A 12471-nucleotide genomic window follows, 5' to 3' on the forward strand; every position below is an offset into this window, starting at 1 on the left:
AGAATAAATTTTAGCCACATTGGAAAGTGGTAACATTTGTGGCGGAACATGAAACGGGTTTCATGTCCAAAAAACAGGAATTCACCCAACCTATCCTCCTTGTAGGCTACTCAGAGTAATTCATTAGTTATTCAATGTTATCCGTATGTAGTTGAATTTAGAACGAAATTGCTTTATTTCTTAGGACAATCGGAGTTTTCACAATTATTCATGTTTTTCATGTGACCACTGAGCATGCTATTTCAATCCAGTGATAGGAGGGCTTGAGCATGCCTCAATTTCTACCTGTGGCAGTTTTTTTTTTAATGTTTTGTTGTTTTTCTAACATACTTTATTTGGGGTTGGGGGGTAATTTTTTTTTTTGAAAACCACATAAAAAATTAGTTTTTATGCTTTTTTATGAGTCGGACAAATATTTAGGGAAGGGGGGGACCGGTAGCCTCCCCCCCCCTAGATACGGCATAAGTTATATCATTTTCTTGCGTTTTCATTTCACAGTTTAAGTTCTCAAATAGATTAAAATTTCTTTTTCTAATTCAAATTATCAACATTCCAGGTTACATATATACCATTCAGTTTTAAACCAACCTAAGATTAAACTCCTTACAGGATCATTCCACGAGACACTGTATTTTAAAAGCAACCATAAAAAACCCCATTTAAAGCAAATAAGGAATCAGTATTTTTATATTTACCTAAAGCCTGCAACACCCATTTCTACTAATTTGTTGAAAAATTCAAGAAGCTTGCCACGGACGTAGTCACTTCCTTGCCGAACATCAGGCATTCCACTCAATCGACAGTTTCGGACCTAAGTTAAATTAAAGAAAAGATAAACTTTTTTTATTTTAGCAAAAAAGGGAAATTGTAACAAGCAAACATATTAGAGGTATCGGCCACGCATTATTTGACAAATCGTACATGTTCTTAAAGTTATTTCGGGGTTACTTGAGACGATCCCGAACAGAAAATATAGATCTAAACATTAAGTGAATTTTATTTAAATAAGTTGGACAGTCAGCTGGTTAGTCTTGTCAGCAGTTTTTCAGAAATGGCTAAAGGTATAAGTTGAAACTTTCAGGGAATGTTGAGAGAGTGTTGAAAGAGATTTAGTTACAGCACTCGTTAATGCTGTAGCTTGAGCTACAGAAATTACAGCATATCCTGCTATAATCTGAAGTTACAGCCTTTCTTCAGGTTAAATTAAAGATAAATAATCTAAATCTGTCGAATTATTTAAATTAGAAAATAATTTGATATACCTAAAACTTACAAGTTTAAAGTTTTCCCATGGTTTTAAGTCTTTGGCCCAATATTTTCTTATTTTTAAGTCAATTTTTTTCTTATTTTTAAGTCTTCAATGAATTCTTTACTTTAAAAAAAAGAGAGACATCCACAAATACCCAACATATTATCTGAGAGAATTAAAAGAATAATGACATAAGTGTCGTGAATTTAAACATTAATTTAATAAATGCATTTTTAGAAGTAGGGTGGAGGGGTTAGGGGTCATAACTGTACCCTTCTATGACCATAAACAGATTTGTCAGTAATACATAGAGGCTATGGGTTTTATTGTGAAAATACAAGCTCAGTAAATAGTGGCAAACTCCTTCTTCTCCTGGCTTGAGTGCAGTTTAATTATCTGCAGTTTCCACTTAGTTAGACGAATTTGGGTCAACAAGGAGGTGAACACTCCTTTCGTCCCTCATATATACCTTTTATGTAAAAAAGTTAATTTAATTTTCCTGCAATCACTGGGCATTTTCCCTTTACCAGAGCTAATAGCTTTCAGCGTTTTATTCTAAACTCATTACCACCATATAGCATTACTATATTCATCAGGATCTGGATCCCTGTTATTTTTTAATCATTAAATATATTGTTAAATATCTCTAACTCATCCTTAGTAGTAAGTCCTCCTTCCCTTCTTAATTGTCAAAATTTATCTCACTACTTCCTGAATTGTTCCTTTCTCTAAGCCTTGAAGCTTATTTGTTACTAACTGTGGGCTTCTTCAAATATTTACCTGGAACTAGTCTAAAATAACCGCTTCCCTCAATTGCTTAACATACCAATATAAAATCTTTCACTTCTTCCGTCTGGCTGTCGAATCTCTTTAGATACTCATATAATCCTATGAACACTTTTAAACTATATGCGAAATAAATTTGGAACTTCGGGCAAAAACAACAATCATTAAGCATTCTTCCCTCTCTCCCACTTAAAAAAAAAACTTCCAGGCTTATCCGCCTCTTCCTGAAAAAAATTATGTGGGCAACCTCAAAAGAAAGTCTTGTTTTAATGTAACTTAGAAAATAAATGTACCTTAATGAAAAAATAGCCTTGCTAAACTAATAAACCTAATAAACTAGACTAGGGTAGTGAACCGACTACAGACTAAAGCTAGTTTAAAAAAAAATTGCTCAAAACACATGTTTACTTACTGCATTTGGATTATCATAACTGTTACCAATGTCACAACTTGAGTTCGGACACTCTGAGCAAGGAGTAAAGTCATTTGGCCCAAAAGGAATTGCTGGGTATGAGGGCCCACCTGCATCGTAGCTCGATCCTCCAGTGGTGCCAGTCCATCCACCACCTGCAAGCTGATTAAACACAGCATCAACATAAATCCTGTAAAGAAACGTTGGCATTCATCAAACATAATGGTGAGACTCTTTAAGCTGCAGAAAAACATTGTTGGTGGCAGCTTTTTCTTTCAAACACGCGTCTGTTTCCTGGCCAATTGTAGAAAATGTTATTTTTTTGTTGTCACATAGCCGATAGCTTATAAATCTATTTGATGTCTAAAGAGTTGGAGAAGACTCGTTTACCCTTAACAGTAGCAAATTCGAATTTTGGATGCGTTATAACCCAGTGGTATAAATGGATCTCTAAATACCACGGTTTTAGAGGCTTTACACTGTCTGCATTCATGGAATCTGTCGCAGCATCTATTTTATTGTTGTAAATATGATTCAGTAAAGTAATACCTTGTCCACATTTTGGTCAAACTCTTTAATTAAATCAAAGTTACGCACGACTACAACGCCAATTATGTATCCAGTTTATAATTTTTCGAACTGAATAACGTTCAACTTCCAAGCATAAAATTTGTGATTGAGCAATTAGAGTCAAGACCTATGGTGTAATTTTGAAAATAGAAAATAGGAAAGGTTGAAAGTTGACTCCATAGAACAAAAACGATTCGACAATTGAAGAATGAAAATCTAGGAAGAGGAAAATTGACCAAGAAGTCAGAAACAAGTCGAGGATGAAAACTGAATGATAAAACTCTACCCTGTTTTTCCCAGGCCATAGAGCCTTACGGGAGAGACTAAGTTGAAGTAGTTGTTGTAGATTTATTGATGAATAAATGAAACTCTGAAAACTGACCAAAGAAGACAAAAAAAATGAATAGAAGGTAAAACGAAAAAATGAAGACAGTTGCGACCTGTCAAATAATCCCTCATCTTTCTTTTCCTTATTTTCCTTTTTGTATAAGGAATTCCGAATTGGGGAGATTAGAAACAACTGGAAGATGAAGACCAAGGGGACAAAAATTTATTATAAGAAAACAATACACTGTTGGTAAAACGAAAACGACTAGCCAAGTTACCTTATTTTTTCGTTTGCCTTTCTTTGCTTTCTCTTTTTTGTTGTGAAATAGGCTTGATTCTCCCAAGAGTCTGGTACAATAGAATTTTCTTCTTATATACCATTTTATTTTAGCGGAAGAATAAAAGCTGTTACTTTTATGTTGCCTTACACAATAGAAAGAAATCAAAAAAAAATGTATAGTTCTGTAATGTGTTTTATGGAAAAAGTACATTCGGTATCTGAGATGTCAAATTATTTTAAGAATATTAGGGTTTAGGACTCCCCCCTCCCTTTCGAAAAGTCCTACTCTAGATATAGCACTGAAAATTGTTTCCGAAGCATTCTTTTTAATTCAAAAAAATCATCTGCCATTAGACCTTAATTTTACGATCTATAATCTGCATTATACGATTTTTACGATACGAAATTTTACGATCTGCATTATAAGCTGGAACGCATTCCTGAATGCGTCTACGTGAAGGGGATAAGGGACTGAAAATATTTTTAAAAAATGCTCCAAATTTTTCAAATTTCACTGTTAATAAGACGAATCTCACAAAAAATAATAGAAATAATTTAAAAGTAAAACGTTGGGAATAAAATAGTGTTAACGCAAGGTTTTCAAACCAATTGCTTGCCATTTTAATTTTATGCTTTTGTAATACAAATATGATGTTGAAATCAAGCAAGAACTCATACCATTAGCAAATGTTGGCTTTTTTATTGACATAATAGCTGATGCAAAATTATACACCGCTGTTCATAATATTACAAAGCTTTAAATGAATTAACTCAGGTAAATGTAAAACAACTTTTCCATATTAACTGCTTATTGTGCATGGAGCGAATACATCTATAGGAGCAATAAATGTGCCACCGCACGCAAATATAGCAAATGTATCTATAGGATCAAATGTGCTGGAAAAATCATTATGTAGTTTTTCGACAGTTCTTAATCTATTGGCTATATTCACAAATGACAGAAAATGCTAGTTGGATGCCGCGCAATCTCTTTTACTGCGTAAAAAAGTCAGAAAGCTTTCAATTTCCGTTCAAATATTCTATTATCTACTATCTACTTCTCTACTTCTACTTCTCTACATCTACTTCTCTTCCAATATTCTACTATCATTGATTCGATACGACCACAATTTTTGTAGATATGGACTTGAAACCACTGCACCGGGGTTTTTTGATAATATGAATTTGACACTGTAATTTTCACCTAGGTCACTCCCCTTTTGGGATGTGTTTTTCCTCGTTTTTGACAATTACAAAAATTTTCTCGGGCTTACAGCTTTTGGTTGACAACTTTAAAATAAATGGACATATTTAGAGTCATCATGAAAAACTAATTCTTTTTATGTATATATGGTTGTCAAAACAAGTTTTTTCAGAGTTTCGGTTACTATTAGCACGAGTCGCTACGGTAATCAATTACAATTTTTTACCACGAACTATTTAAACTGAGAAACAACTGATCAGAAAACCTTGAGCTAATGAACAAAGTCGCTTGATTTTAATATATGTTACAAAAAATTTGTCAGTAACCCTTTAGCTAGAGCCACTGAATTTTTTTTTTTTACCAATTATGTTCATCTTCCAATTCTTTTAGGAGTAGATATGTCCCTGGCAGTGTTCTTAGGGAGTAAAGACCGTGTACACGACTACTGAAGCAAAGCAATTCATAAAAAAAAAACTTTTACTAGTAAACGCAAATAGGATAAAAGTAAATTATTCAGCATGGGGAAGGACTTTCAAGAACCCTGTATAAACATACCTAACTCCCACATTATTGCAACGTTGAACCATGCTCCTGAAGGCCCCTTCATCGCCTGATCTTGTAATTATGTTGAAGGAAACTCCCTGGTAGCGTTCCCACCAAGGTCTCTGAACTGACCCGGCATGACCAATGATATTTTCATTGATCGGAGAAACCTGAAAATAAAGCACTGGCTTAAGGTTTTTGTATCTGTTCTATCGATATTCACTTAAGTACTACCACCTTTGTATTCTTCGTTTCTGCATCGTCCTTTCCCTTTCATTTTTTCTTCTTCATAATATCTTAGTTTTTCCCTCTTATTGTACTTATTATTTTCTATCGTAGTTTAAAACAAAGTAGCGGTTTACGAAGTTTTTAAAGTTCGTAGTTTTTATTGGATGACTTGAAACCTCAAATTCGGGCATAGTTGCTTATGACATACGTTATTAAATATTACTTTTTCTTATCTAACATTTTTGAATCAAAGATAGAGAAAAAGGTTTGAAAAGACAGAAGCTTAATCTTCTGTCTGTACTGTAACAAAAAAAAATAAAAAATCATTATAAGACCAATTTATTTTTGGCAATAATTTTCGGATGGAGAGAGATATTCTTTGCTGCTTAATGATTATGGAGCACCTAAAAGGGTCATTCATAAGCGGGTATTGTACCCTCGTATTATTTCTTTACCACTAAATTGTTTAACAATGATGTAGCAAAGACAAAGGTTCCTCCTTTACTGAACAATCCTTAAAAACTTAAAACCACCCATGAAAAGAGTACCTTTGGAGGGGGAGGGGGGGTCTGAAGTGCCAGAAAAGGTTTTTAAGGTTATTAAATTTAAAATTTCAAGAAAGGGAATATATTTATTCGAAAAAAAGTTGCTCCAGAGATGCTAATCACTTCTCCCACCTCTACGCAGCTGAGCATATGAGTTTAATGTATTTAACACTCGAACGTGCGATAAAACGATGCAGAACAAAAATAAAAGCATTGCTTGCAATGCACTGCAATACATACAATCATGTCTGCAACAACCATTCATGGTGCAGCACCTCAGTATTCACATTGCAAGCTTAGTCCAAACATATTACATAAAATAAAGGGTTGTCACAGGTTGAATTCATTCCCACTACATAGCGATCCGAATGACCTTTCATGAAAGTTTAGAAACCTTTGGCTTAAAAATACACTTATTGAGGCTTCATTTTGAATAGACTGTATACATATTTATGGACAAATGCGACAGCGAGCCGTGGTATGACTCCTTAAACTGGGGAACCCATACAAACTTATTTTCAAAGGTTAAATATCTCTGCCACTGGCTATCTCAGAACTTTCACTAGAAATCCTTTCGGCCCTATCCGTGGCTCTATTTGGGTCAAAGTGGTTCTTTGGCTGCATAAAATGACAGAAATCTTTCGCTATAACATCTTTTCGCTACTTAAAAAGGGCATTAAAACCGAAAATTTCCGTTCAAATAATCTCTCTTGCGACAATCTATGACCACGGATTCGACATGATTAAGTAAAGGTAAAGAATAAGATCTCCATTTCTTGGCCCTTCAGCCAGGAAGTGCAATGGGGGGGGGGCAACTATCCTGTGCTTTCGCACACCCTTCCTGTGTACCTTCCCCGGATTTCTCCAGGTACCCATTTAGAGCTGGGTTGACTCTGGCTGAGCTTACAGAGTCATGCCACTGACCCCCGTCCCAAACCAAATAATTGGGTACACTAGGATTCGACCCCTCACCCTCTCGGACAAAGGATCCTAAATCCAGCGCACCAATCCACTCGGCTAAGACAGTTAATCGGCCTCGACATGTTTAACCATAGGGTATAAAAAGAAAAAAAAAACAAACAAGCAAAAAACACGCGTTTGTGACCATCCTTCTTGGGGGGGGGGGAATACAAAATCGGATATTTTCGTTAATAGGAGGTTGAAACCTCTCTTTTAGTGAGAATGGTCATACTGAATTTGAATTTAGAATTTTCATTAAGACTTACCCTTTTTTGGTTAGGTGTTTACTCCTCTTCCTAAAATTATGCGATTGTCCGTATTCTAATCTAACGGGAAACATCAAAACTTGTCTATTTTGCATACTTGGAGTCAACATTATAAGTAGAGTCGTTTGATGTATATATTGCTATAGAACTTTCGTGTTTTTTGGAGTGAACGGTATTTCACCGTTGAACAGTTGCGTCATTTACCGTGAATTATTTCAAATAATTTAAAATCAACAGTTCAATTGTTGTAAAGTTGGAAAAATTTAACATTGCACACGCACCTTCGGTTCCTCCTTTCAAATAAATCATGAAATTCAAGACAGATCTAAAACTATGTTTTGACAGATGATAATGGATTTTGTCAAGTAAAAACAACCAAGCGATGTTATTGGGTGAATTTCAGCTCTTATGTCAGATGCAAAACAAAATGTGCCGAAGTCTTCCTGGAGAGTACTAGAAAAAAAAGGCTTCCTTTGACTAACGCTACGCATTTTCCGTCTCAAACCTCTTTTATCAGGAGTACATACACTCAATCTTCTATCCTTTTCTGGTAAACTCTTCGTGCATTCCATATCTGACTCCTTCTGTAAAAACTGCATGTGCTCCGCCTTCAACCTTCTTTGGTAAACATTTGCCTACATTCTGTCACCGATTTCTTTGGTTCGGTTCTCATTATTAAGTATTGTGCCCCACATAAAAATACTTTATTATCACCATCCCCCACCCCAACAAACACCTGCATACCTGCCTAACCGTATCATTTCAGAGTGTGTATACTGCCTACGACCCATCTCCAACCCCTCTACTCAACAGTACACGCACTCCGTTTCACTAACAATGCTCAAACGACAGAATCGAATTTATTCAGAAGCACTCTTTTCGAACCTTGTTTGAAAAGGGTAAAATTCATTTGGCGGTCCTCTGGAAGACTTTTGCCTGGCCACATTAAAACTCAGAAGAGACAGTGTTTCAGCGAATTCTGCGTTTCGCCAAACACTGTACAAATAGCTGAGCAACAAGAAGAAATAATTTATTGTAACGAAGGAAATGCATTGCGCATAGACTGCAGTAGCCAACAGCACGATTTGGTGCATTTTGAGGCTTTGCCCCAGCCGAAAAAGATACATTTAAAAAAAAAAGAAATAGACAATTTTAGACAAACTACCTTCATACATTTACTTAAAAGACGATCGGTGTATTTAAATAGTCTTTGCTCCTGATAAGACAGAAAAGTGTATTTGCATCCAAAAATAAGTTAAATTTGTAAGACATTAAGTCTTTGTGATAAATATGCCAATCAATTAAAAGTTTTGTCCTGTTAGAAAATGATTCCTTTAGTCAATCAAAATTATTAAACATATATTTATTTTATACACGCTCTTTTTTTCATTTTTTTTCTTACGGGTTTGATAGGAAAACAGCGAATGACTCAGTCAACAAAAGACCATATTCTATTGAAATACATTAAATAAATGAAAACCCATGAAAGATAATGAACATAGTGTTTTCATTGGCTCACTCTACATTTTTTATGGTGAACATTCAATAAAAAGCGGATTTTGAGTCGTATATTTAACTTAAAGAGATTATACTTCGCAGTAACAAAAATGGGTTTTAGTCAGTGGCATAGATGGCATTTGAAGGTGGCATAGCTATATCCATAACTTAGGGGGGGGGGCAAATTCACACCACGGTAATCTAAACAAATACATATTAAACATGTAGTTTAAAAACATAATAGCTATTCGAAGACCCTTTTCTCAATTGAACCCGAGTCAGGAAGAGGTGGACTTCAAAACACCTCTAAGACCCCTAGGAATACACTGGACGGGCCAAAATAGAATGAATGGAATTTAGATTCTAGATGAATCGAGCATAAAATGGCTTGAAAAAGTATGCCAAATTGGTGATTTCTTTTTCTTACCAGTTTCAGAAAAGACAGCTGGAAGCTTTGAAAAAATCTTAGAGATTGGAATCTAAAGTCATGAGTGTTTATAAAGTGTTCTATGAACAAACTACATTTTCTCCTTAGGAAATTTTCCTAAGTTAATAAAGAGCCATATTTGAACCCAAAAGAAGCACAAATAATCCCATACAATAATTCAAATTAGAAACAAACCGAAATTACTATTAATGAATAAATGAAAGAAAACGAACAGAAATCAAAATTAACAATCACATCAAACATAAATGTACAGATGAATAAATATATACTAAAAATATATCCTTTACATAAAAAAATATACCCTATAGATGAATATATGAATTATAAAACAAATAGAAATTGAAACGGATAAATATGCTAAACTTGAAAATTAATAAACATTACCACAGATTGGGGTAGGCCCAGGGCCCCTTCAAATCGGTTCTAAATGCCATAGCGCCGTTTCTGCTTTACTAAAAATGATCTGTATTTCAAGAAATGTATGTTCCAACATTTCGAGAATCGTTTTTTCATAGATCATAAAGTCCACATTCACAAATAAAGAGCAGAGGTTCTACTCCCCAATCAAATCCTCTAATAGGCTTGTCATTTTCTTTTATTGAAAACGATGCGCATTAGTGTGGTTATTATTTTTCGAAACTTCGGTTCGTTTTTAATTGACATAGTTTTACTGTTGGTTAATGTTAGGAATATTTGTAAAAGTTTTCGCATTTTTCTGCTTAAGATTGGGAATGTTAGATTGTAATCCAAATTTTAGAGAAAACTTGAGGACTCAGTCACGATTTTAAATCGACAGTAGTTTTGGTTGTAAATACTTAATATTAGTTTTACCATGGAATTTTGGATGGATGAGCAGCGGGATTATTATTCATAATATTTAAATATCTGCGCAATTTTGATCTTTTATGAGAGTTGAAGCCATCCTGACCCACATTCTGTAGGTAAACTTGAAATGATTTAATTAGGAAATTAATTTCCATTCATTTTTTTATTTCACATAGTCTATTTTTATGCTTTAAGGAAAAAAGCAATAGCAATTTATTTTTAATTTTATTGCTTAAGAGCTTAAGCGTTGGATTCTGAATTTTGGCAGATTTTTTCAGACATAACTGATTTTTGAACCAAATCAGATAATAGCAATGTTGAAAAATCATACCCTTCGAATCTTCGAAGATTATTTTCTAAATCTGTAGAATAATCTTAGTTCCATTGCTAAAATCTTAATAATTTGACGTCAGTCATTTTCGCTAAGCCGAAAAATAGATGTTTTTTTCACACATTGGTGATTTTCGTTTTTTTCTGTCTGCCAAGAATATTACTCATAGGTTTTAATCTTAGAATTTGGCTAACTCATGTTCGTGTTGTCTCAACAGTAGTCTTGTTAAATTAAATTTTAAACTATGTGCTAAAAGTATACTATTCAGCATATATTTCCGGGACCCAGAAAATTCTCCTCCTTCACTAAAAATATGTTTTCCTCTTGGCCCAAAGGATGATCTCTAAAAGTTTCACTAAAATATGTTTTCTTAAATTTTTTTTCTTAAATATTAAATATGTTTTATTAAATATGTCTTCTTCACTAAAAATATGTTTTCCTCTTGGCCCAAAGGACGATCTCTAAAAATTTCAAACCCAGACAATCAAGAAAAACACACCCCTTTTTCCAATATAAAATCTATCAGCCATCGGTTGGCAAATCGCATATTTACGTCGTCCTCTGCAAGATTCGTGTCTCACCATCAGAAGTCAGAAGGGTCAGTATGTCTCTGCTTTACACCCAATCCTGCTTTTACCTATTACTAAACAAATAGTACTTAGGGGAATAATCACCTGGACTCCACCATAGCCCTTGGGACCTAAAAATCTTTCACATTCATCGGCAATGTCATCCCATCTCCATTCAAAAAGATGGACCATCGTTGTTCGTCCTGGGTCATAGCCAGGATTGTATTGTGCATAGACTGCAGTGGCCAACGACAAAAGCACAATTAAGTGCATCTTGAGGCTTTGCCACTTCCGATAAACCAAAATTAAAAAAACAAAGAACAAATAAAACTGACAGATTTAGACATATTGTCTTTATATATTAGTATAAAACATGATAAGTTTATTTAAATGGCCTTTGCTCCTGATAAGACGGAAAAGTTTACATTTACATATGAAAATAATTTTAATTTCCAATGCTCTGTTATCACTAATATGCCAATCAATTAAGGGAATGATCATGTTAGAGAATAAAAATTAATTTGCTCAAAAAATGGTTTTACACATGAATCTGCGCCGTTTCGGTTATTTCTGACTAGGCACCACAAGATTCGAAAAACCAGGTAAGTAATTATACACTACAACTCACTTAACATATTCATCAAAACACAGTTGGCTCCTGGGAAACAATTTCTGGAAAGACATTTGACCCAAAATAATTTCTTTGTGTTTCTAATGCAACACACGTGACCACAAATGTATTTTACATATTGTCGCTTCTTCAACTCTACTTTTTCTAGAGGGGTTTCTTGAAAAACGGTAAAGGACTTAGGCAATAAAACGAAGTTTCCTTGCAATAGATTAAAGTAAATTAAACCCTGAAAGCTCATAAAAATACTGTTTTCACTTACTCATTTCTCTCCAGTTTTATGGTAAAAATTCAATAAGATCCGGCTTTTGAATTTTAAGTTTCACTTGTAGAAATTCAATTTTGCACTGACAAAAGAATTCTAGTTATTTTGTAAACTATTTTGTACTCGACAGTGGCATAGCCAGAGGAGAACCAGCGTGGATATTGACTTCAAAGACATAACAGCTATGCGAACCAATCTTCTCAGTTGAAAACTACACAACGTAAAATCCTGGCCATGGCCTTGATCCTCTAAAAGTAATCTTCTTGCAACACAGTTTTTTTTTTGTCACATATTGTGCAGTGGAGTAACTAGGAAGAGGTAGAGTTCAAAACACGAATAGGGTCCCTAAGAACACGTTAGACCCACCTAACGTGGAATCCTGGTTAGGTCCCAGATTTTATAAATTCCAGACGAATCAGTCAAAAAATGTCTTGAGATGTTATGTCGACTTTGTAAATTTTTCGTTTCTAGCTCGCAGATACAGTTTGGCGTCCCTTAACACGCAGAAACGCGTAAGCGACACCGCTACAATTTTATA

At 34.4% G+C, this 12471-nt stretch overlaps 1 protein-coding gene across 2 annotated transcripts in view; it reads right to left on the reverse strand.

Moving 5' to 3' along the window:
* Nucleotides 1-11371, reverse strand: part of LOC136032844 (alpha-amylase 4N-like) — a 47182-nt gene extending 35811 nt beyond the window's left edge. Inside the window, exons 1-4 of one of the 2 annotated variants that reach the window (XM_065713254.1) lie at nt 11146-11369; nt 5384-5541; nt 2448-2637; nt 696-811 (exon numbers count right to left, since the gene is read on the reverse strand). In XM_065713254.1, the coding sequence (XP_065569326.1) occupies nt 696-811; nt 2448-2637; nt 5384-5541; nt 11146-11313 (632 nt within the window). In that variant the 5' untranslated portion in view covers nt 11314-11369. Of the gene's footprint in view, nt 1-695; nt 812-2447; nt 2638-5383; nt 5542-11145 lie in introns of both variants that reach the window. The other variant, XM_065713253.1, reaches the window with a different exon arrangement.
* Between the last annotated feature and the right edge of the window lie 1100 nt (nt 11372-12471).

The sequence above is a fragment of the Artemia franciscana genome, chromosome 11 (assembly GCF_032884065.1).
Source record: "Artemia franciscana chromosome 11, ASM3288406v1, whole genome shotgun sequence".
Lineage (NCBI taxonomy): Eukaryota > Metazoa > Arthropoda > Branchiopoda > Anostraca > Artemiidae > Artemia > Artemia franciscana.